At 44.7% G+C, this 11,780-nt stretch overlaps 1 protein-coding gene across 2 annotated transcripts; it reads left to right on the top strand.

Annotated features, from left to right (window-relative positions):
* The first annotated feature begins 4,530 nt into the window (after positions 1–4,530).
* On the top strand, positions 4,531–10,188 carry LOC125542998 (DDT domain-containing protein DDR4-like). 2 transcript variants are annotated; one of them, XM_048706244.1, is made up of 12 exons: positions 4,531–4,719; positions 4,812–4,922; positions 5,826–5,918; positions 6,004–6,041; positions 6,148–6,229; positions 6,363–6,469; positions 7,969–8,131; positions 8,209–8,298; positions 8,417–8,537; positions 8,971–9,013; positions 9,109–9,644; positions 9,765–10,188. In XM_048706244.1, the coding sequence occupies exons 1-12, from the start codon at positions 4,573–4,575 to the stop codon at positions 9,899–9,901; spliced, it is 1,668 nt and encodes a 555-aa protein (XP_048562201.1). In that variant the 5' UTR covers positions 4,531–4,572; the 3' UTR covers positions 9,902–10,188. The 2 variants fall into 2 exon arrangements, with proteins under 2 accessions (XP_048562201.1, XP_048562200.1); XM_048706243.1 differs by having other exon boundaries at positions 9,109–10,188.
* The last annotated feature ends 1,592 nt before the right edge of the window (positions 10,189–11,780 follow it).

Consider the following 11,780-nt stretch of genomic DNA (forward strand, 5'->3'; position numbering starts at 1 on the left):
AGAGACTTGCCGGTAACGAGATTGAACAAGGTATCGGGATACCGACGATCGAATCTCGGGCAAGTATCGTACCGATGCACAAAGGGAATTGTATACGGGATTGATTGAATCCTTGACATCGTGGTTCATCCGATGAGATCATCGTGGAGCATGTGGGAGCCAACATGGGTATCCAGATCCCGCTGTTGGTTATTTACCGGAGAGTTGTCTCGGCCATGTCTGCATGACTCCCGAACCCGTAGGGTCTACACACTTAAGGTTCGATGACGCTAGGGTTATAGGGAAAGTATGTACGTGGTCACCGAATGTTGTTCGGAGTCCTGGATGAGATCCAGGACGTCACGAGGAGTTCCGGAATGGTTCGGAGGTAAAGATTTATATATGGGAAGTCATCATACGGTCACCGGAATAATTCGGGGGGTTACCGGTATTGTACCGGGACCACTGGAGGGGTTCCGGGGGTCCACCGGGAGGGTCCACCTGCCCCGGAGGGCCCTTTGGGCTGTGTGTGGAGAGGGACCAGCCCCTTAGTGGGTTGGGCGCCTCCCCCCTAGGGCCCATGCGCCTAGGGTTTGGGGGAACCCTAAAGGGGGGGCGCCCCCCCCCTTGCCTTGGGGGGCAAGGCAACCCCCCTGGCCGCCCCCCCCCCCCCAGATTGGATCTGAGGGGGCCGGCCCCCCTCTCCCTTGCCCCTATATATATGTGGGGGGTGGGAGGGCAGCCGCACCCAAGTTCTGGCTCAGCCCTCCCCCTCTCCCAAGTCCTCCTCCTCTTCCGCGGTGCTTGGCGAAGCCCTGCAGGATTGCCACGCTCCTCCTTCACCACCACGCCGTCGTGCTGCTGCTGGATGGAGTCTTCCCCAACCTCTCCTTCTCCCCTTTCTGGATCAAGGCGTAGGAGACGTCACCGGGCTGCACGTGTGTTGAACGCGGAGGCGCCGTGGTTCGGCGCTTAGATCGGAATCAACCGCGATCTGAATCGCTACGAGTACGACTCCTTCATCCGCGTTCTTGCAACGCTTCCGCTTAGCGATCTACAAGGGTATGTAGATGCACTCTCCTTCCCCTCATTGCTATATTACTCCATAGATTGATCTTGGTGATGCGTAGAAAATTTTAAATTTCTACTACGATCCCTAACAATTTGGTACATCGAAAACGAGATAATTCATTCGAAGCCACCACCTTATGTATCAAATATGCTACTTTGTTGCCATATCTCATTTCCGATGTTAGTTGAACTGGGTCAAGATCATGATGTGGTAAAGAGGAAAGATGTCATTACTGAGCTTGAATCTTTAGCTCACAATCATATAAATTAAATGTGTGTTTAGATATACAACTTCTTCAATGAATTATATCCAAAAGAACCTCTCATTTAATACGGTTTATGAGAGAGTAGTTTTCTTGGTTTCGATGCTAAGACCTATATATAGATTAAGATGTAGCAATACTCCCCTTCATTAAATATGGTGTCAACCCAGATTTTTAACGAAGTGACATGTTTTTTTATCTATATTACACATTAGAGCATTGGGACTGCCCTTATTACTTCTACCCGAGGTTTGGCTGGAATGAGATCCTCTGACTTATCAAGGGATGTCAGGGTAGCTACAGTAGGCTGCCATTCCTTCCTTGCATTCCATGAACATTACTCTAAAGCAAAAATTTACCAACAGTAATTTGTTCGGCTACGTGTGGCAATATTTCCCTCTAACCAATGGCATGACAAGGTGCTACGTCTCCCGGGCAAAGGTACAATTAATTAACTACGTATACCACAAACCATACACCATCAGCTTTTTTGCATGATATGCACCGGTGAATTGTTTTCTCCTAAGAAAATGGCCAAGCAAAGAAAACCGATAGTGTTGGAGATCTCGGACGCAGTAGTACAACAAGCATTCATACACTCTTTCTTGCATACAAAGAATAGTTTGTTTGGAGTAGAATGTTTAAGAGGATCTTTACAATACCCTGGTACCCCGTAAAGAGATTTAAAGTAACAATATAATCAAACTTTCATTTAAAAGATATGTTATACTTTTCATCGAACACCCCATGATTTCTCGGCATGTCTATCTGATCAGATGTCCCTTTTCATCTTGATCGAAAATACCCCTGCCGTCTCCTCTCCAGATGGAATAATGGCATGACAAAATCATGTTTTGAATTGGTGTACCTAGTACTTTGGTCGCTAATACAATGTGAAATGACAAGGATCTAAGCAAGCTTCTTGGCATCACCATGGTGACCAACGACGTTGTACTGATGCTACACATGAGCGCTGGACTAAACATTCCTAGCAATCAAACTCGTTATTATTCTTGATGGCATGTTGGTAGTTCATCACTTTAATGAGTTCGTTTATGCTGTTCGTGATGGCATGTTGGCAATTAGACATGGATCATTGGATTAAACTTTGGTGTTTGGTTTGCAACCACACTTATGGCAAGATTATTTCCTGTATTTTATGTATTTTAGGCCTTACTTGTAATTTACTTGGAAACATGTGGCAAGAAATTCCTCAAGTGTGGTAAATTGTGGCACCAGTTTGATTGGCTATCCTTAGGCATGTATGGCAAGAAAATATGGAAAATACCGAGAAACTTAGTATATAAGCTAAACATACCCATGATCTTATATAAGTTGGCCATCTGGTACCTGCTTGTAGTGTAGGCCGTCATGCGAAAATGTCCATCAAGGGCGAGGCGATAAGTAGAGCGGACAAAGAAGATGTCCTCCGCTATGAAGCCTAGGCCAAGACGTCCTCAAGGAAATGCGGCAACAACTTGATCTTGAGTATCTCATCAAAGTCGAGCGGCATGAAGTCTCGACATAGAAGTTCAACATTCCATGCATCATTCTCGTCGAGGATCTCATACACCCGGATGAGGCGGAAGTTTCCACGTGCAGAAGTCGGTCGGTATGACGTTGCTCGTTGTAGCCACGGGTCGTGCCAGATGCAGACCTACTTGTCGGCGCCAATTGTCACAATAGGCCCTTCTTTAGCACATTCGAACTGTGTTGGGTTGTCTGCTAGGTAGACGAAGTGTTTCCCGCGAACATGATATCCTCAAGGCGTCCGTTAGGATAATATTTGGCCTTTTACCTAAGCACACAATCTATCCTACATTGTGAGTAGGCGCTAGGCTTGCCAAGCTAGCAAAGCTTGGTTGAACATCCAAAAAATCCCGAAATCTGAAGATACCCATGTGCTTTGGTTGGCTAAGAGACTCCCATGACTTCCAGTGCATCTTACATTTGTTGTTTGCCGACCCTAGTCGGTTGTTCCCCACCATGCATGTAAGGTCATCACGCACAAACATAGAGAGTTAAGACCCCGCGTATGTAGGAATGGCCTGATTGATCACTTTTGATCATGATCCTATTTACCCACTAGTGAATTTTTCCTGTAATTTTTGAATATTCTTCATTAAGACCCTGCGTATGTAGGAATGGTCTAATTGACCACTTTTGATAAAGACCTATTTACTTTGCTAGTGATTTTTTCTTGTAATTTTGAATCTTCTTCATATGCATGCCACCCTTTGGTGTAGACAATTCCATGAATCTGACTTCAAAATCCATACTATCAACTTGTAAAAGACAACGTACTTCTTGTTGAACAAGGGGAGTCAATTAGGTCCAAACACGATGGAGCATTTGGCATGATCTATGACTTGCCTTATTGCCAACACATAGCCACCAATGGTTCCTTGATTATATATATATATATGTGTGTGTGTGTGTGTGTGTGTGTGTGTGTGTGTGAAAATAAGACTGTGTCCTCGGTGAAGAGAAGATGAACACCTCGAGCGCACGAGTGCACCCCTTCACTGGCTCAATGGCGTTCACCAACACACCTTGTCTTAGGAAAGCGGAAAGATCGCCAGTCACAAAAGAGGAATAAAAAAAGGAGCGATGAAATCACCTGATGTAACCTACGTGACCGAGGAAACGAATCCAAAAGGGCTCATTCATAACAAATGATTGGGTTATCATTAGGATAGAAAAGCATGCTCAGTGATACAAGATTGCTTTTCAGAAATGTTTGCGGGAATATGCCCGTGTGAGATCTAAGTTTGAATATCAAGTTGTGAGGAATACATCGGTGAAACCGATTTCGATTTAGACGCTTGGGGTCTAAAATAATGATATTTTAAAATTTCAAAAAATGTTCACTATGGACGGAGGGAGTATTAGGGCGCTCATGGATTATTGTTTTAGATTTATCTAGATACAGATGTATGTAGTCATATTTTAATGTTAGATACATCTGTATCTAAATAAATATGAACAATTTTTCTGGACGGAGGTAATAAAATGCTACGAAAACCTTCAATCAGTTTCTATCCAAATATAGGCCCCTGTCCATACTAATAAATCCATGCCTTTGTCAGGGTTCAAAACGAAATGTGCGGCCGCTTTGTGTGAGAAAAAAAACCCTATAATACCCAACCACTCGCAAGCGCCGCTTACCCGTGTGCGCCTCGACTCTTCCCCGCCCTCCGTCCCCCCCCCCCCCCCCAATTCTCCCCCCTTCCCCCCCCCCCCACCCCCCCCCGGCCCCATGGCCTCGCCGGCGAAGCGCCCGAAGCACTCGTCGCCGGGGAAGCGCCCGGAGATGCCGCCCCCTGCGGAGGAAGGCCCCGCGGAAGATCCCCGCCTGCTCCTCCGCCGCCGCTGGGAGTTCGCCTCCGTTCTCCACTTCCTCCAGGTGAGCGCGGCCTCGTCTAGGGTTTCCGTCTCCCCTTTTGCCATCTGTTGGTTTTCCGCTTCGCGTCGGCGTAATCGGGTGAGGATTTGCAGGTCTTCGAGCCGGTGATCGAGGCGAACCTGGGGCTCTCGGCCGACGAGATCGAGACGGCGCTCATCGCCAACAACGACGACCTCGCTCGCATCCACATTGCCCTTTTGAAGGTTTTCGTCGCCCGCATAATTTTTGTTCCGAGTTTGCGTGGGTCGTGGGTCGCAGAGCGCGTGCAAGCACTTTGCTGATCTGATTTGGTCCGGCCAACAGTGCGATTGATTGTTTGCGCAGAGATCAGATGCATCGTGGCATGTCGAAATAGTCTAGGTTTGGAGTGCCTAGTATGCTTTGTTTTAAGCTGATGCAATCTGATTCACACACAAAAAAAAACTAAAAACTGATGCAATCTATAAAAAAGATTTAGCATTCATTTTCCTTATAATTTTTTGTTTTCTATCATGTAAACCGATTACTGTGAACATGAGGTATTGATGTTAATTTTTGTGAAACAAGGTGGCCTGATTGGTTTCATATTCTTGTTATGAATGCGTGTTTGACTTTGGAATTATTACCAGGCGCCAATATATCTGGCATAGAGCTAAAACAGCATCTTATTCACTGATCAACGTCTTTCACCAAATCATCAAGATGTCTGTCCACCTATTATTTTCTAAATAAATTACTCTTCTTTTATGTACTCAAGTTTCATACCTGTCATTCCAGAAAATATGTTGCCAAGTGCATATCTTCTACCAACTATATGTCTATAGTAACTGTGTCTTAGTCCCCCCCCCCCCCCCCCCCCCCCGATCTTCTAGTGCAGTCAGCATTTCTCAACAGGACATGTGTGGGGCACCTTCATTGTTTATGTATTTGTACCAAATGTTTGTGTTGCTTATTGTATAATACATGGCCTACGCATCTGCAGAAAAAGCGGTTTTATGTCCCTACAACTATTTTAGTTTGGTACATTTTGCTTCTGACATATTGAAGTATCACCTCTTTTTTTTGTCGTACGATGCCATGTTTCTCTGTGATGTTGTTCACTAACTTATAGTGGTCAAATGTATCAGGGAATACCACCAGTTAACAAAAAACTCAAACTCAATGTTGATGATGGATGGGTGATAGCAACTGCCAAGAAACTATCCGACTGGTGGTCATGGGTAGGTTGCTAGTACATATTGCTTGGCCTTTTTACTATTGTAAATAAAATAGATTATTCCAGACCTTACTAAGTTTTGGTTTCAGGTCGCTGAAGGGGAAAACCCATTCGAAAAAAATCGTGGGTATGCATCATCATATTGTTAATAAGGCTCTGTGTGTTGTACTCTTTATTGATTTTTCATCACTACTTTATTGATTTTTCATCACTATAACCCTTTATTGGTGCAGTAAGGAAGTTGAGACGTTTAAGGAGCAGGATCCAGTGAGCCGTTTATTTATACTCAAAGCGCTTTGTGAAGTTCGCTTAGAGGTATTGCTTTTGTGAGACATGTTCTTAATCGCTGAAGTTTTAGCCAGCTGAGCATTTACACATGTTAAATATCAACAAGTTTCCTTGAGTGTTTTACACATGGTAGATTGATATTATTTTTTCTATATTTCAGCAAGATGATGCAGTATGCTACATAACTGATGAAATGAAGAAAGGAGTTAGTATTGGCAACTTTAGGAAAGATAAGTTAGGGAGTGCTAGTGATGGGGCTATATACTGGTCAGTATTCCTCTTTCCTTTTCGTTACATTTTCCATAATCTATCATCTTCGGTCACTTTTATTCGCATTTGAGTTTTTTGGTATTACTATAACAGTAAGCTCAGACAGAAAGGTCTTGTTACCCTAATGGGAGGAAACCTAATATGCCCATTCCATAAATTTTAAACCCTTCCATGCACACGTCGGCCACGACATGGGCCGGGGTTGCTCATTTAATAGTCCTTACTCCTCAAGCTCACTTCTTAAATCCGTTTCTGCATATTCCAAAATTGCAATCACAACTTCCAAAACAGAAGTTGATGCAATCTTTGATATTCATGGCTTGACTCAAGATTATTAAGTCATCGCGTTGTCGCCATTTTGTTTGGGTGCTCTGACGTGGACGACTGGGAGCAATGCCCAGGATTTATCAGTTAGGTGGGTGCCCAGAAATTAATGGTGTCGCCTCAGCTAACTGTGTCACTTGACCAGGGGGGAATTGATGGCGTAAACTTGAGTTTTGGCACAAGAATGGGTGAATACATTGGATCTGGGCGGGACGCCACCGGCGTGTCCGAGTCGCTTGCGGACAGAGACGGGGAGCTGTGCAGCTGCTGGAGTGGCAGTAGGGATGGGGTTGTTGGCTGTAGGGGCGGCATGACAGGAGCATACGGGGAAGAGACTGAGCTGGGCGATGCGGTAGAAGGGAGCTAGGTTGGAGGGAGAGGCTGAGAGGCACGGAGAGCTGCTAGGGTTTCTGTTAGCTTATGTAGTCCAGGTTGTTGGGCCTAATGGGTTGGCTCTGGGATACCTATTGGGCCTAACTTTTGACATAATGTTGGAATTTGCTACCATATGGGGTATAATTTCATATTTCTTGCCATGTGATATATTACTCCCTCCGTTCCATATTAATTGTCGCTGATTTAGTACAGCTTTGTACTAAATCAGCGGCAATTAAAATGGAACAGAGGGAGTGCTTATTATTATTTTCATGGAGCACCTAATTGTTGCCGTGCCGGGCGCCATGTCGACTCAACTTGCCTTGACTCAGCAACATGAAAACTTTGGCTTGATTCTGTTGGACAGTTGAAAGACTTGGATTGCACCATAAGCTGTTGCCATAGATATAGTCCATATTTGTCTTGGTTTTCCTTGTGCTTTTTAAAGCATAGATATAGATGACCAAATTGAGATGGTCAGCTGTCAGGCAAGCAATTTGCTAGTTGCTACTAATGCAAATTGGATGACTGTTCTAAAACTCGATAGGGACGAACGTGGCTGACTGATAAGGATTTACTCCTCCATCCTTGGTATTGCCCTTCTTGGTTTTCAAATACCCACCTACTGTATTTCTAATATGACACATACGCTTCATTTAAAGTGATGCTGGGTTGGACCTTGAATCTTTTCATCTCGTGTTTGTTTTCTGTCCATTGCACATTCCAGAAAAGTTATTGATTGCCCCCTTTGTATCTTTTGTTGTCTTGCTGACACTTCTTAATTTTTCTGCTTGAAGGTATGTTGGGGACTCAACTATTGGACATAGATTATACAAAGAAGATGTATTGGTTGGTTTTAAGAATAACTGGAAGGGGAAGGATGGCCGTTTGACAAAACCAGTTACCAATATTCAGTGGGAAACAGTTGCAACTAACCTTGATGAGTTTCTTGAGATATCAGTTACGTTTCCTGCTGAGATGTTCTTCATGTGCATTTCACTTTTTTAGTACCGATATTTGACATGTGATGTTTACAGGAGAAGTTATGCAGCAAGGGTCGATCTGAAGCTACCATTGGGGAGCATCTTAAGGAAAATATTGTTCCAGCTGTGGAGAAGTTCCAGAAGGTAAGTTCTACCCTAGTTGCATTTTTTGTTATGTTTGCATCTGTCTATCCTTGGCAACAGATTTTACTTTTGCGCTGATGGTTTAGCACAGCATTTTTACCTGTTCTTTAACTTGCAGAAGAAAGAGAGGGACTTGAAACGTCGGCAGCAGAAGAATGAGCGTTTGGAACGTTTAGCTTTTGCTAATGTTTTCCAAACCCGTTCATTGCGCGAACGTAAAGCTGTCAGCTACGATTACTGTAAGGAGCATTTCTATTCCACAACCTTAGCTACAGATGAAAAAAAAACACTCTAAATTTCCAGTAGTAGATGAATAATTGCAATTTTAATGAAACCTTGTCACAATTGTTCCTTACATTGGCAATATCTTTTGGTTTCATGGCCTGCAGCTTGGTTGTTATATTAAAACTTGTGTTCTTTTGGCATCCCTCGTTTATGTAATCAAATTTATGCATTCATCAATATGCTTTTACTGGCTCTGATAGTCAGAGGCAAATTAGGGGAGTTGGAGCACTGATTCTACTGTATTTGTTATTTGCAATATGTGATGTAGGTTGCTTCCATTCCAATTTTGTAGAAGTTTATATCTTGACCTTTAATTAAAATTATTTATATTTTGTGATCACCTGCTATCCTTTTGACGTCGACACCATGTGTTTGTTTTCTGTGCAGCTGATTATGATCGTCGCATAAACGAGGCAATAAAAGCTACAGCGTAAGTTCAAACAATTCCACTGCTGTTTTCCCCTAGTTTCTTAGTAAATACTATAGTGGTGCATATGTGAAAAGAATCTACCTACTTGGATGCAGGAAAGGAAAGGAAGCTGATTCAGGCAAGGAGGCGGCAAAAAAGGAAAAGCAAGTTCCTCGTCAGGCAGACAACAGAACTGATATAGGTGCTGACATCGAGCATAATGAAGACAGAGAACAGGAGGATGCCAAGGAGGACCTAGACGATCTTAGTTCTGGCGACGATGAAGTCTCAGACTATGATGACAAGGATGACGGCTCCTCCAGCAGCGATGGAGACACTGATGCTTCTGACTCCCACGAGAGCAACTCGGATGAGGAGGTTATTGTACCACGCAAGAGGACCCGCCTTGCTGCCCGGGCTCTTGCTAGCAAGCAGTTTCGACCAGGGGTTCGTCGGAGTCGAAGAAACATGAAAGGTTCTGATGAAGAGATGGTGCACCCAGGCGAGGTGACTCCTGAAGCTATGACAAAGAAAACAACGAGGCAAAGACCGACGCCCATCTCCAAGCAGTTCTCTATGTCAGGCTCTGAAGATGGCTCTGAAGAAGATCATCATTCAGAGTCAGCTGCAGATTCCGAGGAGGAACCTGAAGATGGCTCCAAAGATGATCATCATTCAGAGTCATCTGCAGATTCTGAGGAGGAACCTGAAGATGGCTCCGAAGAAGATCATCATTCAGAGTCAGCTGCAGAATCTGAGGAGGAACCTGAAGATGGCTCCAAAGATGATCATCATTCAGAGTCAGCTGCAGATTCTGAGGAGGAACCTGAAGATGGCTCCAAAGATGATGATCATCATTCAGAGTCAGCTGCAGATTCCGAGGAGGAATCTGACTCTGAGTCGTCTTAGAGATGAGTATATGTGCATCTCTTTAGCATTTTGTGCTATGGATGGAAGGAAGTTGGCGAGTTCGATAGGTTTAGGGCCCTCGCCGGCTTCCACTTATACCAGCTCGGGGTAGTGGGAGTCAGACAGACAATACCCGAGTTTTATCTTCTCTTTTCTTGGCCGAAGAATTGCCTGGTTGTCTTCAGAGTCCTGGGAAATACCTGTGTATGCTTTGTTGTTGTGATTGTACATACTTGTCGTGTTGCCAGACGGTTCACTTAAGTTATGTTTTACTATGAAACTTTAAACTGATCAAGCATGACTCTGCTTATGATGCGTGTTGTTGCAAGGTCTAGGGTAAGGTAGTGATGACGAGGAATGACAGATAAGAGGCATGCTGCCATGCTCCCTCTGCAGGAGGATGTGTGTCTCGTGGAGGAGCCCAATGACAGAGGAGGAAGCCCCTGCCGCAAGGGGATAATGGAGCAGGAGCAGTGTGGAGACTTGGGAGTGGAGCGCACATAGGTGGTAGTTGCCCGTACCCCGACTCCCTCCCCAGGAGAAAAATGCGATTGTGGGCAGGCGGTTTCTCTCGGTGAAAGCCGGCGAGGGCGTGGTTTCCTCCGCCCCTGCTCGCTGCTTCGGCTGCGGGTGAAGGAGGGGGATCCCATTCCTTTCCTGTGGTTTTTTCATACGCGGGTGTGGTGGCGACGGAAGGATGAGGACAATTCCACGCCGAACAAGGTTGTCTTGGTTTTCTCCAGTGCTTCTCACCATGACGACACTCTCCATGACGGCGTTGAGAAGCGGATGGTCTCGTCTTCCCACCGTCCGGTTGGGGCGGAGATTAGGCCTTCTTTTCCTCTCCATTTTCCGAATTCGTGGTTCGACGGTCGTGGCTCGACGGTTGAATCATGCAGTACGGTCACTGTCATATGGACCCGGTTCCATGTTGTCATCCGCACTACAGTACGATACAGTACTACAGAGGATCTCAACCCCTTTATAACATGAATGTTCGTTAACTTAGAAACTCTTTATGAAGATGGTGTTAAGTGTCACGCTGGATTTTTTTTAAATAACAGAATTTCTGCATTCACTAAAATAAGAGTTCATCACTTAATGAAGGAAAACCGAGCGAAAATCAGATTGTCCAAATAATTATGAAGAACCGGATGAAAAAACCATCACAACCACTAAGCAGCACACATACCACTCCAAAAAGGACCACGTCGGGACAGCCCAGGCGTTATCGTCATCGCTTCGATAGAGGCGTCATCGCTATCCCTAAACTCTGAGCAAATGACTCCGACTTCGTCGTACGCAGTCGTTGACACAACCCACATCATAGCAGACGCGTGAAGCTGAATGAAAATCTGCGCCAAAACTTAGCCACCAGCAACCAGATAGCGCAACTTCAACTCTGATGGAGAACTTTGAAGGACAAAACCAATCACAGCTGGCGCCACGAAAAATCACTGAACGGGCCACCAATTTTTTTCCACCGGCTGTTCTTCTTTGTCAACGCTACTAAGGACCTGACGATTCGCCTACTTAATGGATGAAAGAACATGAGAAAAGGTTCTAAATTAAAATAAAAGGCTAGAAAGTCTAGTACAATACAGTCAAAGTCAGCGGCTGGGTTTGCCTAGCCTCGCCTATTCATTTTTGTAGGCGAGTGAGTTAGCGAAGAGGTATAGGAATAAGAGAGTGTCGGTGTGTATGTAGCTTTCATTCTACGTTTTGACTCCACAAAAACAAACAAAACAAAATTTCGGTGTATGTCGGGTCTCATCCTCCATCAAGGTGACGCTGGATATTGGCTACAACTGTTAGCTTCGGTGTATGCAAGGATTTGTACGGGCTTTCTTATTCCATGTCCTAGGGTCCTTTGCATAGT

The sequence above is a fragment of the Triticum urartu genome, chromosome 3, assembly GCF_003073215.2.
Source record: "Triticum urartu cultivar G1812 chromosome 3, Tu2.1, whole genome shotgun sequence".
In the NCBI taxonomy this organism is placed as follows: domain Eukaryota; kingdom Viridiplantae; phylum Streptophyta; class Magnoliopsida; order Poales; family Poaceae; genus Triticum; species Triticum urartu.